The sequence below is a fragment of the Nematolebias whitei genome, chromosome 1 (assembly GCF_014905685.2).
Source record: "Nematolebias whitei isolate Nwh7 chromosome 1, NemWhi1, whole genome shotgun sequence".
NCBI classification, from domain to species: domain Eukaryota; kingdom Metazoa; phylum Chordata; class Actinopteri; order Cyprinodontiformes; family Rivulidae; genus Nematolebias; species Nematolebias whitei.
Genome location: NC_056498.1, coordinates 63,886,484 through 63,898,230, shown reverse-complemented (window position 1 = coordinate 63,898,230; position 11,747 = coordinate 63,886,484). Strand labels below are relative to the sequence as shown.

Sequence of the window (11,747 nt, the reverse complement as noted above, 5' to 3'; positions counted from 1 at the left end):
GTGGGGTCCTTCATGATGCAGGTGGCCCTCTTCCTGCATCTGGAGGTGTAGATGTCTGTGATGGTGGGGAGGCTGATTCCAACAGTCTTCTGTGCAGCCTTCACCACTCTCTGCAAAGCTTTTCTTTCTGCAGTTGTGCAGCCTCCATGTCACACGTTGATGCTGGAGCACAGGATGCTCTCCACTGCACACCTGTAGAAGGAGGTGAGGACTGAGCTTCCCAGACCAGCTCGTCTCAGCCGCCTGAGGAAGTAGAGTCTCTGATGAGCTTTCTTGATCAGGCTGGTGGTGTTGTTGCCCCAGTTGAGGTTGTCATTCAGATGTACACCCAAGTACTTGTAGCTGGCGACCACTTCCATTGCAGATCATCCTATATTCGAGGTGGGGTAGGTGTATTTATTTCGTCTGAAGTCCACGACCATCTTCTTCATCTTCTTCACAATGATGTGGAGGTTGTTCTTCCTGCACCAGCTCTCCAGGTGTTCCACCTCCTGCCTGTAGCTGGACTCATCAATGTTTGTGATGCATCCCACCACCGCTGTATCATCTGCAAACTTTCCAATATGACAGCCTGGATGCAGGTGCACAGTCAGTCATATGTGAGCAGAGTGAACAGGAGGGGGCTCAACACACAGCCCTGAGGGGAGCCAGGGGAGCCAGTGCTGATGGTTATGATGAAGGAGAAGTAGTGGATCCTCACAGACTGTAGTCTGTTGGTTAATAAATCCAGGACCCAGTTGCATAGGGAGGGTCTTAGTCCTACTGTGAGTAGTTTGTCCATCAGGGTCTGGGGAATCATGGTGTTGAAGGCAAATGTGAAGTCGACAAAGAACGTATGAGTCTTTCTGCTCCAGGTGGGCAGGAGCAGTGTGGACCACAGAGAAGATGGCATCCTCTGTTGATCACTTCTTGTGGTATGCATACTGCTGTGGGTCCTCGCTGATGTCGATGGTAGTTTTGACGTGGGCCATGACCATCCTTTCAATGGATTATCGACATTCAGGGTGAGGGCTACAGATAAGCCTGCAGTCTGAGAGGAAAGTGCTCTGTTAGGAAATTTTGGAGCAATAAAATCTCAAATATAAGATGGAGCTAGGTTGTTGAGAGCTTTGTAGGTTAGAAGTAAGATTTTGAATTATTTTCTGGATTTGACAGGGAGCCAATGGAGAGAAGCTAAAACTGGATAGATATGATCTCTCCTACCAACTCCAGTTAAGACTCTGGCAGCAGCATTTTGGATCAAATGAAGACTTTAAAGAAGTATTTGGACACCCAGATAATAAACCATTGCAATAGTCCAGTCTAGACATGACAAATGCATGAACAAGTTTTTCTGCACCATTTTTGGACAAGATGTTTCTGACTTTAGTGACATTACACAGGGATAAGGTGGTTCTGGTAAGGGTAATGTGGGAAATAAAAGGCATGTCCTGATCAAAAATAACACCAAGATTTTTAACATTGGAACTGGAGGCCAGATTAATGACATCCAAGGATGGGCAAAAGAAAATACACAAAAGAAAAGGCTTTCCACCTGCTTTACAATTACACAGGACGCTGCACGTGTAAGATGAAACATGCCCATATTTTGGTAACACAGGGGTTCACATTGCACAACTTTTCATTCTGTACACCTGAACCTTACACAGCTTAACCTGAACTCTCACATAAATGATTGGAGTAAAAATAGTTTAGTTCAGCCTAATCATATGAGGGAAGCAAAGCAAAAACCTGTGCAAAAATAAACATAAATGCATTAAATTGGTGGTTCCAAATTGTCAGGATTCATATCAGAATCACCCAGTAAGGGGTCTTAAGATGATTACTACAATCTTTATTACAACTGTCAAAAAGGATAACACTGCAGTTATAAAGTGATTTTAAAGATAGCAAAACCAGTTCTCACAGTTGTTTTATTTGGCCTATTTAAGAATGTTTGTATGTTCAACAATATTCAAAGTCACAAGTCTCTGTTGCTTTTATATGTGTGTCAGAAGCTGAAAAAGACCCGGAACCACTGTTCTGCAGCTTAAAATGACAGTTAAAACCACGAAAAGTGACATTATGTTGGAAACTTCCCTAATTACTGTCACACGTGACCAGTTTGACAGAAGGGAACCGCTGCGTGCAGACACACTTTATCCTTCCGCCAAAACCACCCGAGGACAAGATTATTTCTAGTTTTCATATAATTCCAAATATAACTTGTTGGTTATCAGTGTCTAATATTAATAGTTTAACTGGTGATAGATTATATTAATTTCGCTGGTTTTAGTTAACCTCCGGGACTATATACAGTAAGGGCGGATGAATATGTGTTGTAAAATCCCAGCCTGCTCTAGCTTCTTTTTTTCCTTCGGTTGGAGGCCATGACGGGAGCCTGAGAGTTCAGCTGGAGCCTGAAAAAGAAGATGATTCCCCGGGACGAAACTGTCAAATCGGCCCGCACAGACTTCTGATCTTTGTATAATCTTTATACAGCCTAGGTGGAGTCTGTCACTTTTTTTTTTACTTTTTTATTCTTATGTTTCAAATGTGTTCTTGGCAATCTGTCGATGACAATGTTGAATTGTTAGGAGGTTTTTGGATCGAAAAAGGAGGCTAGCACGGCTAATGCTACGTCTTACAGAGACTGGGTTTCGAGAGCCGGTGAGTTCGCTCTAACCGACCTTTCGCTGTCGATTGCGGCAGCTACCTCAGAGCCACCGCTTCGTCCGACATCTTAAAAAGCTTCTCGGAAGGTCGCTGCATGCATTTTGTCCGGTGGAGTTTTGGGCAGAACGAGAGTCGCGGGATCGGGGGAAAGTCGGGCCTGCGCGGAGGAGGAGCGGAGCAAGGCCCGTCTTTATGATCCAGAGAAAGCCTTTTCTAATCCTACATCCACCGACAGCCGCCGCTAGCTCTGCGGGCTAGCACACGTCTCCGCTAAGGAAGGGGAACCTGCAAAAATTAAAGACTACGAAACAAGGACAAAAAAAAAAAAATCTTTCTTTTTTTTACCGTTTCTCCCATATGGCTACAATGACTGCGAAAATAAAGGAAATTGTCAGTCGGAACAAAAGGAGATACCAGGAGGATGGCTTCGACCTGGACTTAACATGTATCCTTCCTTGTGCTATGCGTAGTTTCATTTTATTTTTTTCTGGTCATGGTTCCGTCGATGAGTGGAGCTGGATCCAGAAATGTCAGCGGAGGACCGTGAGGTGGTTCACACAGACAGCGTGTCTGAAAGATGGTGGATCTGTCAAACCAGCAGGCAGAAATGTCACGGCCATACATGTTGGCTTGGTGGGAAGCCCCTGCTAAACTGGACTCTGGTGCACGGGCTTTTTACCAGGGGCAGGCCTCTTCACATATACGTCATTTATCTACCATTATTTATTAATTATTTGTTTTAAAAAAAAATGGGGCCTTCTGTGTCAGATTGTGCTTAAAATAGAACGCAATTAACCAGTTTGACATCTTTTTTTTAAGTCATGCTTTCACTAAACCTATATTTTTCTATTTGCAGTGACTAAATCTATAAATTGACAACTATTTAGCCATTTCAGGTCACTGCAGTCTTAATGTCCTAAATTGTCATTTGATTGCGGTTGACCTGGTTCATACTGTCATATGGCTGAGGCTAAAGATGGAGGCTAGTGCTTATTTAGCAGGGGATAAACTAGATCAGCAACTGATGTGGTGTACAGTGGCCAGCTGAATGCATAATTTAATGTGGGACAGTGCTGAGAGCAGGTCGTGGTGGTTGAAGTTGGGGTGGACGTGTCCTGACTTTGTCAAGATGGCAACACCGACTCCTGGGGGGGGGGGGGTGTTACCTCTTCCCCTTGCTGTAAAATAATGTGCAGCTTTATCAGTGTTAATAATGTAGAGAGCATGTTGGTGTAATGTCACTGCAAGAAGGATACTTTGGTTAAAAGTGACAAAGATCCACCCTGAAAAGGGTTTAAAATGCATCTTTAGGATTATTTTGTTTGACTGAATTATTAATTTGGACCTAAATTAACATAGATGAGTGTTCAACACCGTAGGTTTTAGTTTTTACGGTCTATGTTACCTAGAGAACTTCTGAAACAATAGGCTTCAACTCTTGTCTAAATGTAGAAACAGGCTGTACCTTCAGCTGTGATGTATGTGTGAGAGATCGTACGTCACAATAACGAGTCAGAGGTTTTTTCATCTGGCTTACAATGCGGTCAATCTAACTAAAGTTTTGGTTTTGTTTTGTTTTTTGGTGGCCTGACTTTGTGTTGCGCCTCTCCACCCCCCCCCCCCCCCCCCCCTGTGCAGGTGTGAAAGGCTCCACTTAAGTCACATCTGTCTTTGGCTTGAGGTGTTCTGATTTGACACGAGTCCTACTCAAACCATCGTGTTTAATCATTTTTGGTGTGGTGTCTAAAAACAATATGGGCTCTCTTGCAGTTATGTAATCCAGTATCATGGTTCTGGGAATTGCCCTTAAAATAGAGTAACCAGTGATCTTGTAACAGCATTGCTGTCTCAGAGCTCCCTCCTCTCTCTCTCTTGCCCTCTCAACCTACCACCTCTCCATTTTTTTTTTCTTACAACTCCCACTCTTAATTCTCCCTCCCTTAGCTTGCCCCTTTTCCTGTGCTCTCCTCCTTTCCTGTCCTCCCCACCTCCTCCTCCTCATTTAGCTCTTTGCTGGTTCCAACTCTCTTCCACACCACCCTACCTTCTTTTTTTGTTTGACTCAGGTTTGGATTTGGTTTAAGCATAAAACTCGGGCAAGGTTTGCTTTATAGAAAAGTCGTGCGTGAAGCAGAAGAGTCCGCTCCCCATCTTACTAGAGCTTTCGTCGGGGGTCTAACGTGGATTTCTCACTAAAGGATAAAGTATTTCTCAAAAACTTGTATTTGGCAGTTAGGTCTTTAAGGCAACGACGTACAAAATGATGGCACGTTAGAGCTTTATGAAAGTAGTAGTATCGTGGATTTACTTTAGAGATTGTTGAATTTATCCACGTTCAGCTGCTTATATTAGCATAACGGGATTGCAATATTTGCTTCCACTTAACGCATTTTAAAATATATATTTTTTTCATCTAAATGTGCTTAAAATCGCAATAGTTTGTTTATGTGTTATTGTCGTACAGTTGACTCGTTTTGAATTGGCACAATAACTGCATAGACTGAGTGCACTGTGAAAAGGGCTGTCCTTGTTTGTAATCGTCTTATTTTTGAACACAGTTGTACCTCCCTGAACTGTCAGATGCGCATGTCAAATGTCTCCTACCAGTCTAAAAAGCGATTTTTATTTTTTTTTTTATTTTTTATTTTTTTAACGCTGCGAAAAATCTGAAAAGGTGCGCTCCAAATGATGCGCTCTCATCCAATTAGATGCATTCAGCTTTTTCTATTTTCGACACAGGAAGTGTAAGAGAAGGTTGCCGTTTAGTCGATGGTTTGAACGTGTGAAATCCTACAGATTATGATGATGAGCAGACTTCAGTTGCAGGTAGGCGTTGCAGTCGAGCCTTGAAGACATGCATGCCAACTAAATTATTCTCTTCGCTTCTGCGTGACGCTGATGTTCACCTTTAAAATTTTATGTGTGTCACCTTGGAATTGGTCACTTTTTTTTTTTTTTCTGCACCGTACTGTGCTGTAACCCGGAGCCCCATTCCGTGATGAAAGGCAACTCCAAAAGGCAAACTAGCTGTAGCAGAAACCCTCTCGAAGCACAGATTGATATGGAGCATTCTCGGAATCATAATTTGCTGTACATGCATGTACGTAACCTTGTATTTATATATTTGGTTTTTCCCATAGGATGTTACAATGCATGCATTTAGTCTACTAGACATTCAAATTAGCCCTGACTGAGATCACAAGAGATAAGAAACATTTGCAATCGTCCCGATTATAACTTCGGGCTCTAAAAATACATGCAGGTGATTGGTCAAGGAGCAGAGACTAATCCTGCACCCACGTGTGGGCCTGTGACCCCTGTCCCCTCTGCCTACCTCTCACGGTCAAGGATGTCCATCATTATATGCAATCACACTCATACTTGTATAAAAACACAGGAAAGACTTTGTTTCTGATGAGTTTCAAGGTGTTTCTGTAGTTGTACCTTCATCCTGGTCTCCATAGACGTGCACAGTGTGCATTTCCTTGACCCCTGGTTGAACAGATATCTACCCAAACATCATTGCTATGGGCTTTCCAGCAGAGAGACTTGAAGGCGTGTACAGAAACAATATAGATGATGTAGTACGGTGAGTTTCCAAAGACACGCTTCCTTTCTGAATATTTGTTTGGCGCTTTGATCCAATTTGAAAGCAATCGTTTTCCCTTCTGCCCACAGGTTTTTGGATTCGAAGCATAAAAACCATTACAAAATATACAACCTGTAAGTGTTCCACATTCTGCCTGTATCTGATCTGGCTTGTGTTTACTTACCAACTTCCTCTGTTTGATGGCTAACTGGAGCTTGTTCTTCCCATTTCAGCTGCGCAGAAAGACACTACGATGCTGCCAAATTTAACTGCAGAGGTATGCTGCTTTTATAGATCTTATCTGAGAAGATAAAATTGGTCCTAAAAGCCTGACCGTGTGTTCTCACAAAAATTCACTGTCGTTTTCCCTTTTTATTCTCTCGCTGACCTGTTTATTGTGTGTTCCCATCCTCGTCATGTTTCCTCTGTCCTTACAACTCTGCGTGGGCCTGCGTCCCGTCACGCATCAGTTGCACAGTACCCCTTTGAAGACCACAACCCCCCTCAGCTGGAGCTGATTAAGCCGTTTTGCGAAGACCTGGACCAGTGGCTCAGCGAGGACGACAATCATGTGGCGGCCATCCACTGTAAAGCCGGAAAAGGCCGCACCGGAGTGATGATCTGCGCTTATCTCCTCCATCGGAGAAAATTTACGGAGGCCCAAGACGCACTTGACTTTTACGGCGAAGTTAGGACAAGGGACAAGAAGGTGGGGAAATGAAACTAAATGTTTTAAGCGCAGCTTTTAAATGCATGCAAGGGTTTGTTTCACGAAATCTCCTTGTTAGTTCTTATTTTCAACAAAATTATCGTTTCAAATTTCATAAATCGTGATGTTTTTGTCATGTACGTTGCAGGGAGTCACGATCCCGAGCCAGCGCCGATACGTCCATTACTACAACTACCTACTGAAGCATCGACTCGACTACAAGCCGGTGGCGCTGCTATTCCACAAAATGGTGTTCGAAACACTCCCCATGTTCAGCGGAGGCACCTGCAGTGAGTAATGCTCGTGTTCAAATCCAGCTCCAAACTAGGCTTGTAGGCATGCTGTTGGATGTGTGGCGCTCCGTAGGGCTGCAGTTCAGCCCCATGGAGCAGAGTGGGTCGTCCGTGGTAGAACGGCGTGTCTGTGCGGTAAAACTCAATCAACTAGGGCTAAATTTGGGTCGTTATTTTTGGCCCTTTGACTGACGAGGACAGCTCTGTATTGATTAAGTCTCCCTTTGTTGTTCACCACAAGGTCGACATGATCACCGCTACAAAAACCACCTGTTGAATTAGATCCCAGACAGTTGTCCTAATGGGAACTTTAGATTAAAAAATAAAATAAAATCTTGTAAAATGTATCACTCTGAATGGTGGCACCTTTACATCAGGAAGACTTAACCAGGAAGTCCCCAAAAGAGGAATTGAATATCTTTGTCAGTGATTTGTTTTGCATACAGTCGCACAGCAGTCAGGATGTACTGCCTCTCTGTCCTGTTGATCCATTTCTGCACATTTGCTCCTTGTTCCGAGTGATTTCTGCCAGTTGTAAAGTGATGTGTATGCTAACATGTACAGTAGTGATCTCTTGTCGTGTCAAAGTGGATTAAACACGCAGCAGTCAAAAATCCCCAGTTCTTTTGGTCTTCCAGTTGTGATGTCGCTTCTGTTTGAGCATTGTGGTGGTTTGATACAAATTTATGGCCTCGGGGGTGGGGTGTATTGAACAACTCTACATATCTGTTAAATTGTGTGATTCAGTGTTCTGTGACTCCTCTTGTATCTATATTTGTCAGTTTTTTAAGCTCTGTCTTAAAAAGAACCTCTTCCTTCTCCATGTCTGTGGCTTTTCTCGCCTTAACACCAGAATGTGCTCAAACACCCTGACTATCGATCCTTCTCTTTTCTACTAAAAAAACCCACTGAGGCCCTATTCTGAGAAAGACATCTTCTTAACATGTGCACTGTTTTTTTTTTTTCCCTCCCAGCCTTAGATTTTAGCTTTAGTGTAAAGTCTAGGTTGATGCCTCTGCTACAAATAACATCACAGACAAATTCAAAGACATTATGATGTTTTGTTGTCGTTTGATTTTTCAGCATTCTCAAGTTTCGCTTTTTGTTCCTATCCCCTTTAAGCATCTCACACAGCCCGATTGTCGGAAAGACACACTCCTAAAAAGCTGCACACACTGGATTGATTAAAAGATGCTGTGTAGACGCAAATACCTGTTTTAATATTTGTGTTGCGCTCTTGTGTTCATGCCTGCTGTGCTGTCGAGCCCCCTGACGGGCCAGCCCAGGCCCTGCTTGTGATCATTTCCTTCTCTCTCTCTAAGGGGACAGTACCGTTAAAAACAGGAGCGAGCCGACCCCTCAGGGCTTCAAGAAAGGGAATTGGCATTGGGGTAAATGAGCCTTTCATCCATTTTTATTTTTATTTCATTCATTTGCTTTTATATGGCCCCAGTGATCCACCAGGCAGGAGCAGCTTTAAGGTAGACATGTCGCCTGGCAGGATAGGTAGAGCATAAAGGCCCCCACATACTCTGGCGTACTGTGTGTGCTCTGTGAGCTACGCGGACTCCGCGCGTATTGTCCGCAGATGGTTGAGACTTCATACTCGAGCATGCACCCTGATGGGCTGCAGCTCAGCTCTGCAGGCAAGGGGCGTTTACCTTTGGGACAAATCAAGGTCACCGATTGGTCATTTGCTGACACGCCTACTGTATTGATTGACAGGTTGCAAAAAAAAAAGAGCTGCCGGCGGCCCTGTGTAGAGGCAGCTGGCAGCCCAGGAGCAGCGGCTGCGGTGTTCTGTGTTTATATTTTGTTAATAAAAAGTTCTAACAAATAAGAAAACAGGGAGCGCTGGCCCTGCAGCCAACACATCAGACCGGCCCACCGGGAAATCTCCAGACCCTCCCGATTATGCCACAGGAAGTCCTTCTTCCCTGTGGCTATCAAACTTTTCAACTCCTCCCCCTTTCGGCACGTAAGATAATAAAATTAATCCTGCACCACAATAAACACTTTTGTTTTCACATTAAAACAGTTCACACATGTATGCACCTGACCTGTTAAGAACTTAATCACTGGTATTTTTATATTCTCTCTTTTTTTTAAAATATATCTCTTGTGATTCGTTGTGTACGTTCCTTTTGTACTGAAATTCTGGCACAACAATTTCCTGCGGGATTAATAAAGGTCTATCTCATCTTATTAGCCACACCGGGCCTGATTGTAATTCCTTCATTTCTCACAATTTCAGTCATGGCATCAACGGACGAGGAGGAAGAGATCGCTTGCCAAAAAAACAAAAGAAAAGAAAAGACCATTAAACCAGATCAGGAATGAAGAAGGGGAATTTAATACATTGGTGTCGCACAATGAACAGCCCGTCGCCGGGCAGTTTATTGTGCGACACAGAGTACGCGTATGCAGTCGTAAAAACGTTATCTTTGCGCGGACATGGCTTTCAGACGTCTACTTCGAGTATGCGCGGACCTCCGTGAAGTACGCCCGAGTATGTGGGAGCCTTAAGAGGCAGATGAAGTCATCTCCAGCACCACCCCCCACACTGACGGGGGAAAAAAGAGAGCGTAAAATTGGCCTAGAGGCAACAGGTCGCTCTGGTCCTGACCGAGCGTATCGGGTCTATCAGAACAGGGTCCTATTTCTCTGGCTTTTTGGTCTCTGGGTTGTAACAGTTTGTGGTTTGTTACTTAACCTGCCTCCTCTATAATTGATCTAAAAGTTGTCACTTTCTGTTGGACTCACCAAGTGGGGGGAGGTGGTGGTGTGCTTTCCTGTGTCTTCGTCCAGCTCTTGTAATAAATAACGTTTGATATTCTGTCCCTGCTCCCATGTCCCTCACTCTTCCTCTTGTTCCTCCCTCTTCATCTCCTCCCGTGAGCTCACCCCTTCATGCCGGTGCCATGTCGACACTTTTTTTTTTTTAACGTTTTATTTTTTGCAGATCCGCAATTTGTGGTCTACCAACTCAAAGTCAAGATTCACACCTCAAACCCGGCTCATACGCGACGTGAGGACAAGCACATGATTTTTGAATTCCCCCAGCCGCTGCCGGTGTGCGGAGACATCAAAGTGGAGTTCTTCCATAAACAGAATAAGATGCTGAAGAAGGTTAGCTTGCAGCCTTCATTGAGGCCACACCAAGCTTTTTTTATTATGTGCTAGATCAAAACGGATATTTCTCATTTACCTGCTTTATATTTGTCTGTTTTGTACAAACACCGTTAAAGACGCAAATCACAAACACACTTACCCAGTCTCTTCAGTAAAGTTCTTTTGAGTTGAAGCCTTGTGATGTTTTTCTGCCTTATACGATAAAAACAACACAAATTTATGAGTCGTATAATTTTACGAACTACTTCAGTTTTTTAATTGAAAAATATGTTTACATCTTTATTAAAAACAAACGTTTCCAATGCAGTGTCCAGAGACAAGTTGGAAGATACTGAGACAAACTTTGGCACAGTTAGATTGTTTAGCTTTTTGACAGCGAGAAACAAAAAGAATAGCATCGACTTTAGCCAAAAAGACTTGAAGGAATTAGGTGTAAAACTGAAAATATCCAGATAAGTCTATTTCCCCCCGCCCTCATTATTATTATTTTTCTCATCTCTTCCTTCAGGATAAAATGTTTCACTTCTGGGTGAACACGTTTTTCATCCCCGGACCAGATGAGAGTGGGGAGAAGCTGGAAAACGGGGCGGTGAACAATGCAGAGAGCCAGCAGGGAGGAGCAGTGCCGGGTCAAGGCCAGCAACCGAGCGCCGAGAGCAGAGACGGCTGCAGGGAAGGGGACAGGGAATACCTCATCCTGACACTCACAAAGAATGACTTGGACAAAGCCAATAAGGATAAGGCTAACCGCTACTTTTCTCCAAACTTCAAGGTGAGTAGTAGTTGGGAGGGGTTTGGGTTGCTTTAAGGAAAAATGTAAAGCTGTGATGAGCTTGGCGTTGTATTCTCTAAATGCAAATGCCAATTGTCTTGCGTTCCAGGTGAAGTTGTATTTCACAAAAACTGTGGAGGATTCTTCAAACTCTGAGGCTAGCCCATTCGTCACCCCGGACGTTAGCGACAATGAGCCAGACCATTATCGATACTCTGACACCACTGACTCTGATCCAGAAAATGAACCTTTTGATGAAGAGCAGCACACGCAAATCACAAAAGTGTGAACTCTTTTTAACGCAGGAAAGGAAGAAAATGTACACCCGAGAAGAAAAAGGAAAAAAAAAGGAGAAAACTTGAATATAAACTCAAAAGAAGAACCTCTGTCCCTTCCCTCCCCCCCAGACGGCAATAGAATATCATCATGTCAAATGCCAATTTTAGGGAAAAAAAAAAAGATTAATATCTTGACCAATATATTTTGTTTTAATTTTTCCTGATTTTTTTTTTTTTTTTTTTGGCACAGCAATGTACCATGTGTGAGGTATTGACACTGTTGCCCCAATGGGAAAAGGTGCTGTAGCTATAATTTCGT

At 43.5% G+C, this 11,747-nt stretch overlaps 2 protein-coding genes across 3 annotated transcripts in view; both read left to right on the top strand.

The window, feature by feature from the left end:
• LOC119412970 (multiple inositol polyphosphate phosphatase 1) overlaps positions 1-11,747 on the top strand; it is a 129,293-nt gene that overhangs the window by 42,785 nt on the left and 74,761 nt on the right. The gene's annotated exons all lie outside the window — the stretch shown is intronic.
• Positions 2,369-11,718, top strand: ptena (phosphatase and tensin homolog A). Of its 2 annotated transcripts, XM_037679995.1 has the most exons (10): positions 2,369-3,100; positions 6,160-6,244; positions 6,334-6,378; positions 6,478-6,521; positions 6,715-6,953; positions 7,102-7,243; positions 8,569-8,637; positions 10,209-10,375; positions 10,887-11,150; positions 11,260-11,718. In XM_037679995.1, the coding sequence occupies exons 1-10, from the start codon at positions 3,013-3,015 to the stop codon at positions 11,437-11,439; spliced, it is 1,323 nt and encodes a 440-aa protein (XP_037535923.1). In that variant the 5' UTR covers positions 2,369-3,012; the 3' UTR covers positions 11,440-11,718. The 2 variants fall into 2 exon arrangements, with proteins under 2 accessions (XP_037535923.1, XP_037535931.1); XM_037680003.1 differs by lacking the exon at positions 8,569-8,637.

Bases quoted from the DNA above. Each gene is read 5' to 3' on its own strand.
- ptena (XM_037679995.1), top strand. From the start codon at position 3,013: ATGGCTACAATGACTGCGAAAATAAAGGAAATTGTCAGTCGGAACAAA. The intron at 6,379-6,477 runs GTAAGTGTTCCA...TTCCCATTTCAG, and splicing joins CATTACAAAATATACAACCT to CTGCGCAGAAAGACACTACG. The intron at 11,151-11,259 runs GTGAGTAGTAGT...CTTGCGTTCCAG, and splicing joins ACTTTTCTCCAAACTTCAAG to GTGAAGTTGTATTTCACAAA.